The 17,816-nt window shown below is 41.3% G+C and overlaps 1 protein-coding gene across 1 annotated transcript; it reads right to left on the reverse strand.

Annotated features, from left to right (window-relative positions):
- Positions 1 to 6,806: 6,806 nt before the first annotated feature.
- On the reverse strand, positions 6,807 to 16,893 carry LOC311085839 (hydroxylysine kinase-like; the record flags this gene model as incomplete). The annotated part of the gene is made up of 4 exons (XM_084118459.1): positions 6,807 to 7,246; positions 7,326 to 7,506; positions 7,645 to 7,787; positions 16,590 to 16,893. 4 exons carry the CDS (start codon positions 16,891 to 16,893, stop codon positions 6,807 to 6,809), a joined length of 1,068 nt encoding a protein of 355 aa, XP_083974585.1.
- Positions 16,894 to 17,816: the final 923 nt, after the last annotated feature.

Here is a 17,816-nt window from a genome sequence, read left to right on the forward strand (position 1 = left end):
ATCATTACTTTAACCGGTTCTTTGTGGCAAGTTTTATGCGTGCGGTCATAACGCTTATTATCCTGTAGGCTATAGCCTATTTAAGTAATTAAATTAATATAAAGCGGCGATTTATCCACGAATGGCTTAAATGAACAACTACTAGTCGACTAGAAAAAAAAATTAGTCGGAGGCAGCCCTTATTCCACATATTTTCGAACCAGCAGGCCATTCTGGGTTGAGCGAGCGACCCTGCGGAATGAATGAGCGGAGCGGAATATTCAGAAATGCGCTCTCCACTCACGAGCTCTGATCGGAACAAACCCGAACTGTCTGCTGAACTTGCGCAGAAACATCAAAATAGACATAGCCAGCTTTTTAAAATTGTTTTTAAAACTAAACATTTTGACTATTTTAGTACAAATTATGAGCTTATTGACGATTTTTTTTATAATTCTTGACAAAATTAGAATATATTAATTATTATTTTTTAGTTATTTTTTGGGTGGGCCTGTTGAAAAGTGGGTGGGCCTAGGCCCGTCAGGCCCACCCATGACGCCGTGCCTAAGTCTGACTAACCAAAATAAGCCTGACTTGTATTCTAATCTTGTTTTATGGAACAACCCTCAGGGACGCTGCTAATGCTGTTTGCTAACAACACTGTCCCGTCAGCTAATCTGCTCCAGCTGAGCTGCATTAGCTCATTAACTCCCCTCGCTGCTCAATGGCCAAAGCTCAAACAAGGCGCCCTATTTAAAGCACATTCAGTTTGCTCATACATGCTTGCTGCTCGCTTCTGCTGCCCGCCACCTCCCCATGCATAATGTGGCATTTGCTTTATGTCATGTTGCCTGCTCTGTTCACAGGGGGATATTTTAGCTCTCACAGTCCTAAACTGTGTGAGCGTTCCCTAATGCTGCTGCTGCTGCTGTCCTCTGACTCTCTGCTATTTCATGGTGCTCATGAAAGGTCAGAGAACTCCCTGAACAGAGCCATACCGCCAAATTTCAATTCAGGAACATCAACTTGTTTGCAATCTATTCAATAAAAATTCTTTAATTTTTTTTATTGTCTGTGTTCTTGACTTAATGGACCTGACAGAAATAGGATTGTGAATGTCTGACTGGACAGGAAATCCAATTTCTACACCACAAAGATTTTGATTCACTAGTTTCCCAACATAAAATGAACTACAATATAATTAAATATTCATGATGTGGTGTGCAAAATTTGCAACTTAGAGGTTTGTCTAAGCAGAATATTCAGGCTCCTCCCACTACATCAGAATACCTTTAAATACTCAAACTTCAGTCAGGTGAGCATTTCACACACAGACAGTGAGAGAAAGAGAAAATTGAACTTGAAATATTTATCAGAGTAATGTTTCATTCTTTCTTACCGTAGTAACTTACTGCGCTGTCTTTGTCACCACAAAATGCCATTTATTTCTGAATGTGAAATTTCATGTTCAGTTTTGGGGGCATAAATAAATACATTTGCTTGTAAACTGAAGGATGTAGTTTACTTTGAATGACATTTTGATTAAAAAACATATTTAATTGCAACCCTACTGTTACTCCTAACACCTACATGGTCTCTGTCTGAAAGGAGTCATTTAAAAATGCACAGTGCAAGCATGATAAACTAGCATAGAATCTTGCTGTACATGAAGCAAGATTGATTTTATATTGTTTCTATGTTGATTAAATTTTAAATAAGTGATTTAATTATGGTTGAAATAATATTGATTTTATGACCATATTGATTGATTTTTCATCGTTGATATAACATTATTTCAGGGTGCAAACCTGATAAAAAATCAATGTTAAATTTCAACATTGATTCAATGATCTTTTGGTTAAAGCATTAACATTGATTCAATGTAGATTCAATGTTGGTCTGCTATCTGGGCTGTCACTCAGTCTTATTATTAACTTTTTTTGTGGTCTTTTTAAGTTCTTGCTCTTTCCTTCAGGTGATCATTAAGTATACTTTAAGTACACTTATATTTTAAGTATACTTTATGCAGTAAGTATACTAATATCAATGTACTAGTAGTATACTTGTAAGTGTACTATTTCAATAGACCCTTTTACTGTTTGTACACAATGATGACATATGCGCGCGCATATTGGCAACGGAAGTATGGCGAGAATCAGCAGCGTGTCAAGCTACGCGAGCGGATTAAACAACAGACGCGAGCATTTTTTATTATGTCCTCGCTCCAATCAACACGTTTAATCGCCTGCAGCCACTATTCTGAAACGGCCGTGATCCTGTCGGAATCCTATAAAACTTAAGCCCCTTGGTGGAATATCTATTAGTGCAACCGTAAACGCAACAACCAGACATTTTGATGCTGGGAAACCGTTTTGATAAACTTTCGGAGGTGCCAACACGTTAGAGCCAGTGGGGAAAAACACCACTTCCGTTGCCAAAATGCACGCGCAACTATTTGATCACGTGGGCTGTAAAAGGGTCTATACTGCTTGGGACTAAATTGGCCCACTTTTAGTATATAAAAAGTACACTTTTAAGTAAACTTTAAGTGCACAATTAGTTCACAACTACATTTCTCATTTGTACAGCATTTACTATAAGTGAACTTAAGTAAAGTGAAATAAGTATTGTAGCACTTTGTCTAGTATTTAAACCCAGACTAAATGTCACAAGATTTATATTAGGGAGGGAACCACCGGCTGAGATCTGTGAAAGTCTAAATACTCAGTAAGAGTATATGAGATCACACATATAAAAAACAGAGTCAAAGCATTTCACAATGGGAGGAAAAAGTCACACATCAAAAACACTTTTCACAGATGCAGAGATTGCAAAAGTTCTTGACGAAGTCCTTGCTGCTGTAAACAAGTGCACGAAAGTCTTGGAACAATGTGGACTGAATCTGATATAATCCATCAAATATCATGCGTGCAATCAAACATATCCGCTTGTGCTTTGACCCAAAGGATCACATGGAGGGTAGAAGTAGGTTGTCCTGAGGTTAAATAGCCTTTTTGGTGAACTATCCTCCTTGATATTGTCAGGGACTAAAGAGTCCTTCTACAAACAAGCAAACTGGATGCTCCTCCAAAGCGCAATGGGTTGTAGACAATATTAGCTGTTATAGTAAACACAGATCCACACTTGTAAAATCCACTGGAAATAGTAGACCATCCTGGGACTTACTCTTTTAAACATACCATGCTTTGGGACACACTTATTTTAATCTCACATACTATTTAGGATGGATATGATGGACATTAAGACACAGGGCCACTCCTTCTTCTTCTTCTTCTTCTTCCCTTTTTTTGGCCCGTTTGTCCACTGAACGATCTTCTTATCAACTCTCAAGAAAGGTTATTCTTCTGGCCATGAAGAATAACTTTTCTGTTCTATTAGAGTACTAACTAACTACTAAAGTACTCAACAGTATAAAAGCTTGAATTAAAAATCAAAACATTTAAGTGACTATGATCTGTGAGCAGCAACAGAGACAATCAAAAATATAATGGTTTTTAATAAATGAAACTACGAATACATACGACTAAACAAAGAATACAAATGTGCAGAATAATGTAAAGTAAAGAAAGAAAGAGAGAAGATCAAAGAATGGCAAATATCACAAACAGTTAACCTTTGAGAGCCAGCAAAGCATCAAATTACCTTAAAGCAGGGGCAAACAATCTTAAACACATCTATATATCGATAGAAATAATACTTGCATGGATCTTTGGTGCTAAACAAGAGTGGAGGCGTGTGTGTAGAGATTCCTGGTGCGTGGTTCGTGAGCCTGAGGCATTCTTTGGGTTCTTCCGGAGGACACGTCTTTCGCAGGAAGTTCGAACAAGGTTTAACTTGAAAGCAAAGTTCAAAATCAAGATGATGTTGTCTCTTCCGAAGAAAAGGAAAATAAGCGGACAGGGAAGAATGAGCAAAGATGAGCTTGCGTCATCGTCCTTTAAGGATAAATCAGTGAAATGACCAATAGTAGGCAGGAAATTTTAGTGGGAGAGTTTTTTTTGTCTCCTTCTGACAGCTTTTGCATGTTTTTTATGATGGTGTCAGAATTGGTAGTTTTTACACCAAAGGATGGTAAAAATATTATAATGCATTTTATCGTAACAACACATAATTAAGGCGTAAAGAGAGGAACATTTCAATACCAAATACCAATAGGATGGAAAGACATTAAAGGGATAGTTCACCCAAAAATTAAAATTAGCCCATTATTTACTCACCCTGAAGCCATCCTAGGTGTACAGTGAGGAAAATAAGTATTTGAACACCCAGCTATTTTGCAAGTTCTCCCACTTAGAAATCATGGAGGGGTCTGAAATTGTCATCGTAGGTGCATGTCCACTGTGAGACATAATCTAAAAAAAAAAATCCAGAAATCACAATATATGATTTTTTAACTATTTATTTGTATGATACAGCTGCAAATAAGTATTTGAACACCTGTCTATCAGCTAGAATTCTGACCCTCAAAGACCTGTTAGTCTGCCTTTAAAATGTCCACCTCCACTCCATTTATTATCCTAAATTAGATGCACCTGTTTGAGGTCGTTAGCTGCATAAAGACACCTGTCCACCCCATACAATCAGGAAGAATCCAACTACTAACATGGCCAAGACCAAAGAGCTGTCCAAAGACACTAGAGACAAAATTGTACACCTCCACAAGGCTGGAAAGGGCTACGGGGAAATTGCCAAGCAGCTTGGTGAAAAAAGGTCCACTGTTGGAGCAATCATTAGAAAATGGAAGAAGCTAAACATGACTGTCAATCTCCCTCGGACTGGGGCTCCATGCAAGATCTCACCTCGTGGGGTCTCAATGATCCTAAGAAAGGTGAGAAATCAGCCCAGAACTACACGGGAGGAGCTGGTCAATGACCTGAAAAGAGCTGGGACCACCGTTTCTAAGGTTACTGTTGGTAATACACTAAGACGTCATGGTTTGAAATCATGCGTGGCACGGAAGGTTCCCCTGCTTAAACCAGCACATGTCAAGGCCCGTCTTAAGTTTGCCAGTGACCATTTGGATGATCCAGAGGAGTCATGGGAGAAAGTCATGTGGTCAGATGAGACCAAAATAGAACCTTTTGGTCATAATTCCACTAACCGTGTTTGGAGGAAGAAGAATGATGAGTACCATCCCAAGAACACCATCCCTACTGTGAAGCATGGGGGTGGTAGCATCATGCTTTGGGGGTGTTTTTCTGCACATGGGACAGGGCGACTGCATTGTATTAAGGAGAGGATGACCGGGGCCATGTATTGCGAGATTTTGGGGAACAACCTCCTTCCCTTAGTCAGAGCATTGAAGATGGGTCGAGGCTGGGTCTTCCAACATGACAATGACCCGAAGCACACAGCCAGGATAACCAAGGAGTGGCTCTGTAAGAAGCATATCAAGGTTCTGGCGTGGCCTAGCCAGTCTCCAGACCTAAACCCAATAGAGAATCTTTGGAGGGAGCTCAAACTCCGTGTTTCTCAGCGACAGCCCAGAAACCTGACTGATCTAGAGAAGATCTGTGTGGAGGAGTGGGCCAAAATCCCTCCTGCAGTGTGTGCAAACCTGGTGAAAAACTACAGGAAACGTTTGACCTCTGTAATTGCAAACAAAGGCTACTGTACCAAATATTAACATTGATTTTCTCAGGTGTTCAAATACTTATTTGCAGCTGTATCATACAAATAAATAGTTAAAAAATCATACATTGTGATTTCTGGATTTTTTTTTTTAGATTATGTCTCTCACAGTGGACATGCATCTACGATGACAATTTCAGACCCCTCCATGATTTCTAAGTGGGAGAACTTGCAAAATAGCAGGGTGTTCAAATACTTATTTTCCTCACTGTATATAACATTCTTCTTTCAGATGAATACAATCAGAGTTATATTTAAAAAAGTCCTGGCTCTTCCATGCTTTATAATGGGAGTGAATGAAAGTCCATACAAGTGCATCATAAAAGTATCCCAAATAGCTCCGAGGGGTTAATAAAGGCCTTCTGAAGCGAAGCTATGCGTTGGTGTAAGAAAAATATCCATATTTAAAACTTTATCGACTAGAATAACTAGTCCGGCAGACGGCCATATGCAAGTAGGCTTACGGCAAAAGAGTAACACTTGACGATGTATGGCGTATGAGTAGCGTAAGCTTTGACGCCTCTCGCAGTTCAAACAAACAGGGCTGGGCAACCGCGTTCGTCATTACATTGTGCGTCAAGTTCAAGGGTTACTCTTTTGGCGTAAATCGATGCGTAGGGCCGTCTGCCGGAAGCTAGTTATTTTAGTTGGACTTAAAAATAGTGCACATTCACTCCTATTATAAAATCCCATGGCTTCAGGGTGAGTAAATCATGGGCTAATTTTAATTTTTGGGTGAACTATACCTTTAAAGGAGTGAAACATTCTCACATAGGGATATGAGCATTTAAAATTTAACTAACACAACTAAAAGTCATAACTAGGCTAATATAATGTGGGGACATACAAACACAGGAATATTTCATATACATTCTGGGATGACTTAATAATGAGTTAAATGAAGAGAATGTCTCTGTCTATGTATATTGGGTGTGTTTTCCCAATGTCCTGTGCCACATGGCCTTTCGTGCCTACCTTGGGGAAGTTGATCTGAGTTGACTAAGATCTTTTTGAAGTCACGTAGGAGCTTTGGGGATGTTCCTCGAAGAGTCCAAAATGTTAAAAGCTTTCTGAAGCTTAGAACTGAATCGGTCATTTTGATTCAGTCCAGACACTACAGTAGCGGCATAATTTGACAAGTTGATTTGATTGGGGTGTTATGCTTTAGTGTACAGTCAAGGTTGGCTGAACTGTGCTGCACTCTGGAACCATATTCTTTCCACTTCCTCTTTACCCAGCTCCCAAAGACGGCAGATGTGATGTACACCTGTCTTGGAGGTCATCATCACATATTCCTCATTCTCTGGCTGCTGGAGGACAGTGTGCCGGGCCAGAACCAGGGACTGGCAGAACCGACACAGAACGAGCAAATACAGCGAATCTCTTTCTGCCTCACTGAGAGGAAAAACGCTTTCCCATCCCGCCACCACTGGCCCTCCGACATCGACCGGATTGGGATTCTGAATCATCATGTACATGATAGTTATGGCCAGCTCAAATATGAAATACCCACTGCTCATGTGTGCAAAATCAAGAATCCCGGAGATCTTGTACTTTGAAGGTCCATCAGGTTTCACCAAGAGATTGTGGTCATTGAAGTCTCCATGGTTAATGCCTGTAATGCAATAAAAATGTTAAGAAAAAAACTGCGTTGACTTAGGAGTGAAATACTTTAAATTAAAATAATGTCTTACACTTGCGAAACAATGGTAGTTTTGGCATGACTTGGATCTGGTACTGCTCAATAACGGCTTTAACAACCTTTTGAACTGGATCCCCGTCCATCAAATGAAAATATTGATTTAAGAGAGGAACGCTAGTGAGATTCCATATAAAGTTCTCTCTCTGAAGGGAACTGATGTTTGGATGCTCCATCTACACAAGAAAAAAGAAACAAAAACAAACAAATGCCTAAATAAAACAAGAAACCGTTGGAAAAAATACAAATAATGACAGAATCATGATTTTTGGGTGAACTATTCCTTTAGTGATAGAATGCAATAAAATATTTACTTGCAGTAAAACTGTATCTGCTGTGGCGGCCATTTTCCCAACATCGTACAAGATCTGAGGACTGCAGGTAGTTTTGGCTATGGTAGTGCCAGGCAGGTAGGCAAGTAAGCGCACTAAATATTTCTGTGTGCCAAAACCACAATCTGTGATAGCAGAAAAAAAAGAAGTGTTAATTTCTTCTGAACTAATGCAATTCCTCAGACGGCTAATCTGATCTTCCGCTTGCAATTATTTCATAAGCACAGCAAAACATATAGCAGGATTTAAAATACAAATCTCTCTTTTTCAAATTCTGCCTTTCAGAGATTTAGGACATTGGCTCCATATACAGGCCCGTCACATACCCCAGTGTCCTCTCTACGTGGACCTGACATCCAAGTAAATCTTCTTCGTGAAGTATTAAACAACTGATTATTTCTCATCCGTTCAGGAAGTCACTAAGAAAACACCAATAGAACAATCAACGTTCTATTCATCCTCACATTCTTCCGATTTCTCAGATGCTTAGAATCTACTTGCAATTCTAAAATTTGATCCGCAGATCCATTTTGTCTTTCTCCAATCTTCAAGTACTGTACAGGGACACTATTCACTTTAATATCAAGCATAGCAAAACAGATGTGTTAATGAGCAACCATTTGATGTTCATTGTTAAATTACCCACACCCTTCCAACCTAACCCAGTGTTGTGTTCTTCTGTGCATATTGGCCAGTAGGTGGCGATAGAGGTTTGTGATATGTGATATTGAGAACAGAAAATAAGAGCGTCTGAAAATAAGAGCGTCTGAAGTGTTGCACCAGCTGCTATCTGCGCTGTTCTATTTTGCTACTTCTATTGTTCATTAAAGAGTTCCTTAATTAAGAATGCCTTTCATTCCTTCTTACTAAGGATATAACAAATTGGCGACGAGGTACTTTTCTTTTTGGAGATGGCAGCTGTTTCTACTTTTTCCACGCCATTTTTGCCATGTCCTGGTGAACCAACTATTCCTTTCGACACGTGGCTACGGATGTTTCAGAATTATTTGCTTGTTGTTGGTGCTTTTGGAGATGCATGGCCGGTCGAGTGCAAACGAGCACTACTGCTACATTGTCTGGGGACTGAAGGACAAAGATTGTTCTATTCCTTGCCGAATCAAGGTGATACGATGGAAGATGCGATTGCGGCCTTGAAAGCGCATTTTACCCCTCGACGGAACATAGTGGCTGAGCGCCATGCTTTCAGGAAACATGTTCAGGCACCAGGAGAAACTATAATTCAGTACGTAGCTGCTCTACGGGACTTAGCGGTTACTTGTGACTTTGCAGCTACTTTGGACGACATGTTGCGTGATCAGCTGGTGGAGAATGTGTCCAGTCATCGGATTCGTGAGAGATTGCTTTTGGAATCTGAATTGACTCTGGCAAAAGCCATTACTATAGCTACTCAAACAGAAGCTGCTGGTGAACAAGCCAAATTATTATCGAATACTCGTTCAGTTCCTGTGCAAGTGATACATGCAAAGCCTCCACCTGCAGCTGGACGTTTCCATCGTAGACCACCTTTAAAGCCACCGTCTACAATGCGTTCTTCAAAGCCTTCATCAACTATTGCACCTGCTTCGTCCTCCTGTGAATGCTATCGTTGTGGATCTAAGAAACACCTCGCGAATGATCGTAGTTGTCCTGCTGCATCGGCACAGTGTAATAACTGTCAAAAGATGGGACATTATTCGCGGGTGTGTCGTTCAGGACAAGCTTGCTCAGTGCGTGAAATTGACTTGCCTGAAGTTCAGATCCTTTACATGCATGACTCACTAACTGATAAAATTCGGTGCACTGCTCTCATTGCGACCACAACTACGTCTGTGCCTATCGAGCTTACCGTGGATTCAGGGTCATCTGTTTCTATATTGCCTAAAATTGTGTATGATACACACTTCCAGAAAGATGCTCTGCTGCCTCCTTCATTGAAAATGGTGACATATTCTCGTGCTCCGATTCCTGTACTTGGCTGCTTACCTGCCACTGTCTCTATGGATGACATCACCTGCTCCACGTCATTCTTTGTGGTGGAATCTGGCACAGCTCTGCTTGGGATGGATCTTATTAATGGCTTACATCTTCGTTTTGAAGGCAATTCAATTTTGCCAGCGCAGTCATCAACACCTGTGCTGCGATTGTCTGCGTTGACGCCTTCAGCTGCTTTGGGATGAGCAAAAGGCTTTGTGCACAGAGTAAAGACTTCTCCAGCTGTTGCTCCTGTGCGCCAGAAACTATGCCGCTTACCGTTGTCTGTTAGAGCCGCAGTCAGTGAGGAAATTCATCGCCTTCTCGAGTCTGACATTATAGAGAGAGTAGACGCTTCTCCGTGGGTCTCCCCCGATAGTAGTTGTACAGAAAAAGTCGGGTGCCATTAGAATGTGCGTGGATCTGAGAGAACCCAACAAGGCTGTAATTACGGATAGCTACCCACTACCACACAATTGGCCAATTGGTGAATGCGCAAGGAATTCAATAAGTTTATTCCTAACTTTGCCACGGTAGTTGAACCTCTGCGTGCATGCATCAGGCAGGGCTCAGATTTCGTCTGGTCGGAGGAAGCTCAGCAATGCTTTGATGCTGTAAAAAAGTTGCTCATTGACAGTCCTGCACTTTCATTGTTCGACCCCGATTTACCTACGGTGGTATCTACAGATGCCTCTGATTATGGTCTGGGCGCTGTTCTTGCTCAAGTTCACGAGAATAAGACTGAGCGCGTCGTCGCTTTTGCATCCCGGACATTGTCGCCTGCTGAACGCAAGTACTCGACCATTAAAAAGGAAGCACCTGCGTGTGTCTGGGCAGTTGAAAAGTGACGAACCTACTTCTGGGGTCGTAAATTCCTCCTGCGGACGGACCACCAGGCATTAACTGTGCTCCTCTCATCCAAAGGTACTGACCGCGCCAGAATGCGCATTGCGCGCTGGGCAGCACGGTTACTGTGCTTTAACTATGATGTGATTTACCGGCCTGGGGCTCAAAATTGCACTGCCGACTGTCTTTCTCGTCTGCCTTTGCCTGCTTCGGATGAAGACTGCATGGACGCTGAACTTGAGTTTGTGGCGTTTATGTCTCCTGCAATGTCAGCTCTGTCACCTGCTGAGTTTGCTTCTGCCTCCGCGACGTGCTCTGAACTGAGTGCATTACGCACACAAATAGCTCGCGGTTGGCCTTCCTCTTCAACTTCTGTGGATAATATTCTACGTCCATACTTCAAACTACGTGACGAATTGAGTGTGCAGCACGATTATGTGTTGAGAGGATCACGTCTGGTTGTGCCTGTCGCGCTAAGGCACACGTTGGTGAAGTTAGCTCATGAAGGCCACCAGGGAATTGTGCGCACAAAACAACGCCTTCGTGAACTGTACTGGAGGCCAGGCATAGATTGTCTGGTTAAAGAGCACATACAGACCTGTCAAATGTGTCTGTCCTCTGACAGAACTGCCAACACCTCTGCTGCGCCGCTGCAGCCAGTGCCTTTTCCGTCTGTACCGTGGGACAAGGTAGCTGTAGATGTGGTGGGTCCATTTGAAACCGCTGTGTGGGACTGTCGTTATGCGCTGACATAAATTGATTATCACAGTAAGTGGCCTGAAGTTGCTTTCACCGTTTCCATCACTACTCAAAATGTTATTGCCTTCTTGTCATCTGTGTTAGTAGATTCGGCAATCCATGTTCTATCGTGTCTGATAATGGAACCAAATTCACGTCAGCAGAATTTGCTACATTCCTAAAAGAGAGAAACATTCAACATATACGTACTTCTGTCTACCATCCAGCCGCGAATGGAGCTGTGGAACGTTTTCATCGCGTGCTGAAAAGCTGCATTCAGTCTGCTGTTCTGGAAACTAAGCCGTGGAAACCTACAGTCACAGAATTTCTCCAAGTGTATCGTGCTACACCGCATTCTGCCACAGGACTATCCCCGTTTGAGTTGCTTCATGGCAGAAGGATGCGAATGCGTCTTAATGTTCTTCCTCTTCTCACCACACGTCAGGATGCTCCTGCGCTTCTTCAGCGAGTTTCTTTGAAACAACAGAAAATGAAAGCATACACTGACTCCAGACGTGTGGCTCGCACTCCTGATTTCAAAGTGGGAGTTTGGGTGCGTGTGCGCATTCCAACTCACATTCCGAAAGCGCATCCAAGATTTACCAACCCACGTCAAATTGTGCGTAAACTGGGTGCGTGTACTTACCTGTTATCAGACGGGAAGAACTGGCATGCTTCTCACCTGGCTCGTTCTGTTGCACCTGTTTCGGAGACTACTGATATGGATACTGTGGACTTGTCATTTCAGTTTCGTCCTCCTCCTCCTCCGGCGCCTCAAGCTCCTCAAGCTCCTGAAGCTCTTCAAAGGGTTTCTACCCATGTGAGACGACTTCCTCGTTGGATGGAAGACTGTGTTACTTAGTCGCTTGCATTGCGTTAATATAAAGGATGAGTAATTCATTAAGTCACCTTGTTGTTGATTTTGATCTGAATACTACATTTTTGTGATTATCGTGAAACTTATTTTGTTCTTTAGTCTGATTGAGATAAGTAATTATGTTACATAACCAAGTGAATGCTTTGGTAATTTTGTAACTTTGTTATTGTGTTTCCTTTTGTTCTTAAATATCTGGGTAGACAGTTTGCTTTAAGTGATGGGGGAATATGTTGTGTTCTTCTGTGCATATTGGCCAGTAGGTGGCGATAGAGGTTCGTGATATTCTATTGTTCATTAAAGAGTTCCTTAATTAAGAATGCCTTTCATTCCTTCTTACTAAGGATATAACACCCAGGCAGTTTCCTTATTTTCAGTTCACAAAATTCCAAAATTGTATGTCCTGCCGATCCCCTCTTCGTCAACGACAATTATATTCCCATCTCTTTACAAAAACCATTGGTTCCAAAATGCTTTCCAAACAGACAAATTTCAAAGCTGTGACACAAGCTCATCAATTGCCCACTCAGCAATGTACTTGCTGTGCACGTGTTCATAAATAAATAAATTCCACCTGCTCTCCTCCTACGCAATTGCATAATTTTTCCCCTCCACCCTACCGCAGCAGTGATATTGGCCACTGGTCTCACACCAGCTTCTGATTAAACTTCATTCCTCACTACCGCAGCAGTGATATTGGCCACTAGTCTCAAACCAGCTTCTGATTAAACTTCATTCCTCACTACCACAGTAGTGACACTGGCCACTGGTCTCAAACCAGCTTCAGATTAAACTTCATTCCTCACTACCGCAGCAGTGATATTGGCCACTGCTCTCACACCAGCTTCTGATTAAACTTCATTCCTCACTACCGCATCAGTGATATTGGCCACTGCTCTCACACCAGCTTTCAGAATAAATTTTTTTTAAGCAAATTTCTACCCGGTGCAGCAATGATTTCTCACTCCACTCACAATAACCTCCAATCTTTTCACAACCACATCAGTGATTTCTACCCCTGCTCCCCGCAGGAGCTCCTTCGTTTTCTCTTAGCTTCCACAAGAGATTCACCCCACGAGCCGCCCTATATTTCTCCATAGCGACTTCAGCAAAATATTCTACTCAACTTTGGGAGGGAGAGGGCTTAATGTCTTAAGTCTTTTCTACGTGTACCTTTATTGCCAAACCATTCACGGTTCATTGCCCAGCTTGCTGTCTTTGCAATACTTTTTTGGGGGTTTAACTCAGAGCTCAAGCTGAGACTTGGATTTGAGCCTCCTCCAAGGACAGCAAGCCAAGTTAGTTTACCATTAACCTTTAAAGGCCGTGTTGCAGGGTTAATTTTTCAATGAATTTGTGCAATTTACTTGTTGGTAATAAACATTTAAACTGTTATCCATTGTATTTTATGTTGTTGGGTATCACAAAACGGAATATAATACGAAAAAGTAGGTACTATCTTACAGCGGCTTGCAATTCTCCTTTCCACCACAATGCATTGCATTACGTCACGTTGGGGAGAGAATTTAATAAAGCCCGCCTTGAGAGCATTGAGAGTTACTAGAGAGACGAGTAACTTAGTAGACGAGACGAGAGTATTCAGATAGCGCAGATTATAGATAAATAGATAAATACATAGACATAGATAGACAGACAGACAGATATAGATAGATAGATAGGCTAGTATAGAGAGAGATAGGCAGACAGCCAGAGAGCATAACGTCACATTACGTTAGCATAGATAGCTAGCAGCTAGATAGATAAATATATAGAAATATATAGTAGGTAGATTGACAATGGTGAACTACTGTGTTTGTGCTGAGTGTAAAAACTCTGGATGCTGAGTGAGGCACGTCACATCTGGTCGCTGGGTGAGCTCCTCGACCAGCGACAAAACGCACTCACTTCCCTACACAGCACAAGCTTTCTAACGCAGTTTCCATGGGACGGCACCGCTCACACAAGCACCTGCCAAACACAGCGACAGACACGCTGCGGCTACGTTTGCAACAACATTTTCACCGGAGGAAGAGATAAACGCTAAGAAACGCCCATATAGCTAGCATGATGCCTTCTATTTCTAGATGACAAAGACAAAGTTTACCAGTACTACGTCTACAATACTATGACAAAGGTTAGCGGTACTTATCTGAACTAACGTCATGATCACTTCTACTAGATATAAAGAAAACGTTGATTTTTCACTCGGTGCTATTCAATGTCAGTAAAAAAAAAAAAGTGCCGTTAGTGCACGGCTGCTCGTAGACTATTTTTTACAGTCTATGGTAGACTAGCTCCAGTGCTCATTTCTGCGTTGCTAAATGAACTCACCAGGACACTTCACCAACTCTCCACTCATTCTCCTCGGACCATGCATTTAATTATTAAGTATTTACGACATTGTGGTGGCGTTCAAGTGCGTTTAACTCGTAAATACGATCTATACGAGATGACTTGAACGCACCATAATACTAGGCTGAGGCTACCTTTCCTCCACTTCTCCCCAACGTGACGTCATCAACGAATTGCATAAAAAAAACCGTTAATACCAAAAACGTAAAAAACTGGTCTTTAAGACCATTTTTATGACATTTTAAAAATGATATACATATCTTGAGTGATTTATGCACCAATTAATCGACAGTGGTGGTTAACCTGCAACATGGACTTTAAGGCTGAACAGGCAGGCGAACCAGTGAAATGAAGTTCAAAAAGTAGGTTTGGGAGGAGCCTTAATATTCAGTCCTGTCAATCATCATTACGAGCATACTATATAAGCAGCAGACATCACGTCATCTCATTGACCAATTCGTCCGGCAGCCTTCCTCCTCCCCTTCTCCTCCAGTAAATTATGTCTATCCTCTTATGCGCAATTCCATCATAGGGGGGTTTAATTCAGAGCTCAAGTCGAGCCTCGGGTTCGAGCCTCCTCCAAGGACAGCAAGCCAAGTTAGTTTACTATTAACTAGTGAAACAGGTATTTCAAACCAGTTACTATCAAACCGTGCTGTATTTTAGAACTTTAAAATAGTAATAGTATTCATTGTGTAATAAGAAAAAAAAAAAAAAAAAACCAGCAAATAAAACAGCATAATACATTAATACAACTTCAGTTGAAGTCACACTAGACTTTGCATGCAAAATTTCTTCAGACACTGCAACAGACATGAAGTCACACTCTGTCTACTGTCTAACAAATAATAAATCCAAAATCCCCAATCCCCAAGATCCCCATTCACATGGATCCGCCAAAACGACTAAAAACGCTGTATTCTGCTGCCAGGCCATTAGATGGCAATGAAACGCTATAGACTGAACATGTAATACCAAGCGGCAACCTCCCTGTCTCTCTTGAAACCAACACGGAAGTGAATTAAACGACAATTCATCAACTGGTCGCTTGAGGCTGGCTGCACAAGTGAGTCAAAATCTGCATCTCTCCCATGTTAAAATGCCCAACTTTACAGCAGAAAAAAAACATGTTTACAGCCTGGAGAAAAAAGTGGCTTTGGTCTATACAGCTAATTTTGTCCTTCATAACAACTGTGAGGGGGGTGAATTTTTTTATAACTCATCTGTCTAAATTATATTAAGCCTTAAACTTCTGCATAATTAAGGGTGTACACTTTTGAGTGACAGGTGGATTCCCGCTGCTGTGGTCATTAGTCATCATTAGCCGTTTGTCTGCTGTTTGTTAGCCGTCACGTTACCTCAGCTAATTGTCTGACTGTAAAAATAAATAAATTTGGGAGTGACGCGCTGCCAAGATGGCGACGGTCGGCCACGCCCACTTTAGGCTTCTAAAACGGTCTTCAGAAACCTGTGTCATGGACACTACGTCCATATTTTTTTTTACAGACTATGTGTAATTCGCATGTGCATGACGTCATCGTCTTCAGAGATTAGCATTTTTGTTGTTTACACAGAGACCGCTTTCAAAAACTTGCACTTTAAAACCCATTTTCAAAAGTTAGCGTTTTCAGGCAGCCAAAACGCCATTGTTGTGTAACTGAACGACCAAAACGCATAATTCTTTTTTTGTTGTTTTTAGTTGAAAACGGTGTCGTGTAAACAGCCCCTATATCTGGAAATAAAGCAAAATAACTGAGAAAAATGAGAAATAGTCCTCAGATGCCATGTCGGTAATCTATAGCAAAACATCTAGCATTAATTCGATCTCAAATTCATTAAAAGAAGTTAGTACTCCACCATCTGCGGGATATCATCAACCAATGTGATTGAATGACCAATTTGCAAAAATACGGTTTCAGGAAACAGTCGTGACTAGCTAGTTGATTTCTTCAACGATGAATTGTACTATGGTATGTCGTTGTAGGCTACTGGAAACACTACTGGAAACACCCCAGAGCGGAATGCAAATCGTCTTTGTGTGAGCTTGCATTTCCGGTCTCCAAAATTTGCATGCATTTGAAAATGTAGTGTGACCGCCCCTTTTGAGAAATAAACATTTAATACCTTTTATGACAAATACTCTTACCAAATTCCTCCAAGCTCATGAGTTGGCCAGTCCGAGTGGGCAAAGCGGTCTGGGCAGGAAAGCCTCTTTGGTGTAGGAAGGTCATTGAGTGTGTTTGCACCTCAATAAGAGTGATGTTTTGACTGTCTGCTGAGTTCATAACCTTTAATACATATTCTCCACCCTCACTGGGGGCCACGTAAAAGTTCTGATCATCATAACTGGGCAATGGTCTAATGATGGACACGGTCAAGCCATAGAGACGTTTGATAATCTCTGTGACCTGGGAATGGCTGAGATTTGGCTTTGATTCTTTTGTTGACATGGCTGAGGATTGAAAAAGAAAATTGGTTATTGGCGAATCAATTGGAGCAATAAATTGATCAGAAATCACTATAAGCTGCAAGGTTTTCCCTATAAGGGTTAAATTTAGGTCCAAACTACATAAAGATTTTTCAAAAATTCTTTGTTTCATGCAATAATAAATAAATAAAAAAGTAACAACATAAATAGACATAATTGTTATTTTTGGGTCAGCTATGGCTTTAACACTTCAGTTAGCGTTGTCTGCACAGTATATTATAAATATGTTTACTGTGTTTTAATCAAGTTTAACATGTTTTCAACTCAATGATTGCAGCCTAAAGCGCGAGAGAAGCTCGCGATAGTGCAGTTAGAAACGGATTGGATTGATATTTAACAACACTGCACTTCTGGGATAAACTCAAAATGATCACATGCACTTTTAGAGATTTAAAAAAAACAAACTTTTTATAATAAATAAATCATGTAATTGTCTGTGCAACCAATTTTAGCCTAAGACTGTAGTTTTTATCACTGTCATCTAAATAAGCAGAGTCTATCATTTGCACTTTTTTTTCTTTTACGAGCCGAGCATGCAAAGAGATTTATAATAACAAAGTAAAAAACGGATAATTAACAAGTTATAGTATTACCAGTGCTGGTCTGTTGCTGGACTGGTCCGATGGAGGTTTAAAGCTGCTGTCGCTGACGCGTTCAGTTCACCGCAACGACGCGGACGCGCATACGGTGGTTCAGGATCTCTGGTTCAGCCGGTTGAACAGGGTTTGACTTCCAGGGGCGCCACCAGGAATTTTGGGCCACATGACAAAAAAATCGAATTGTGCCCCCTCTGCGCAGCTGTTGTCACCACATCTCTAGGACCTAACTGTCCCATCAGAAGCTTTACATAACTCTAATCAAAGGCTTGCAACTGTCTTGCTTCTT

The sequence above is a fragment of the Abramis brama genome (assembly GCF_963993115.1).
Source record: "Abramis brama genome assembly, chromosome: 6".
Classification (NCBI taxonomy): Eukaryota; Metazoa; Chordata; class Actinopteri; order Cypriniformes; family Leuciscidae; genus Abramis; species Abramis brama.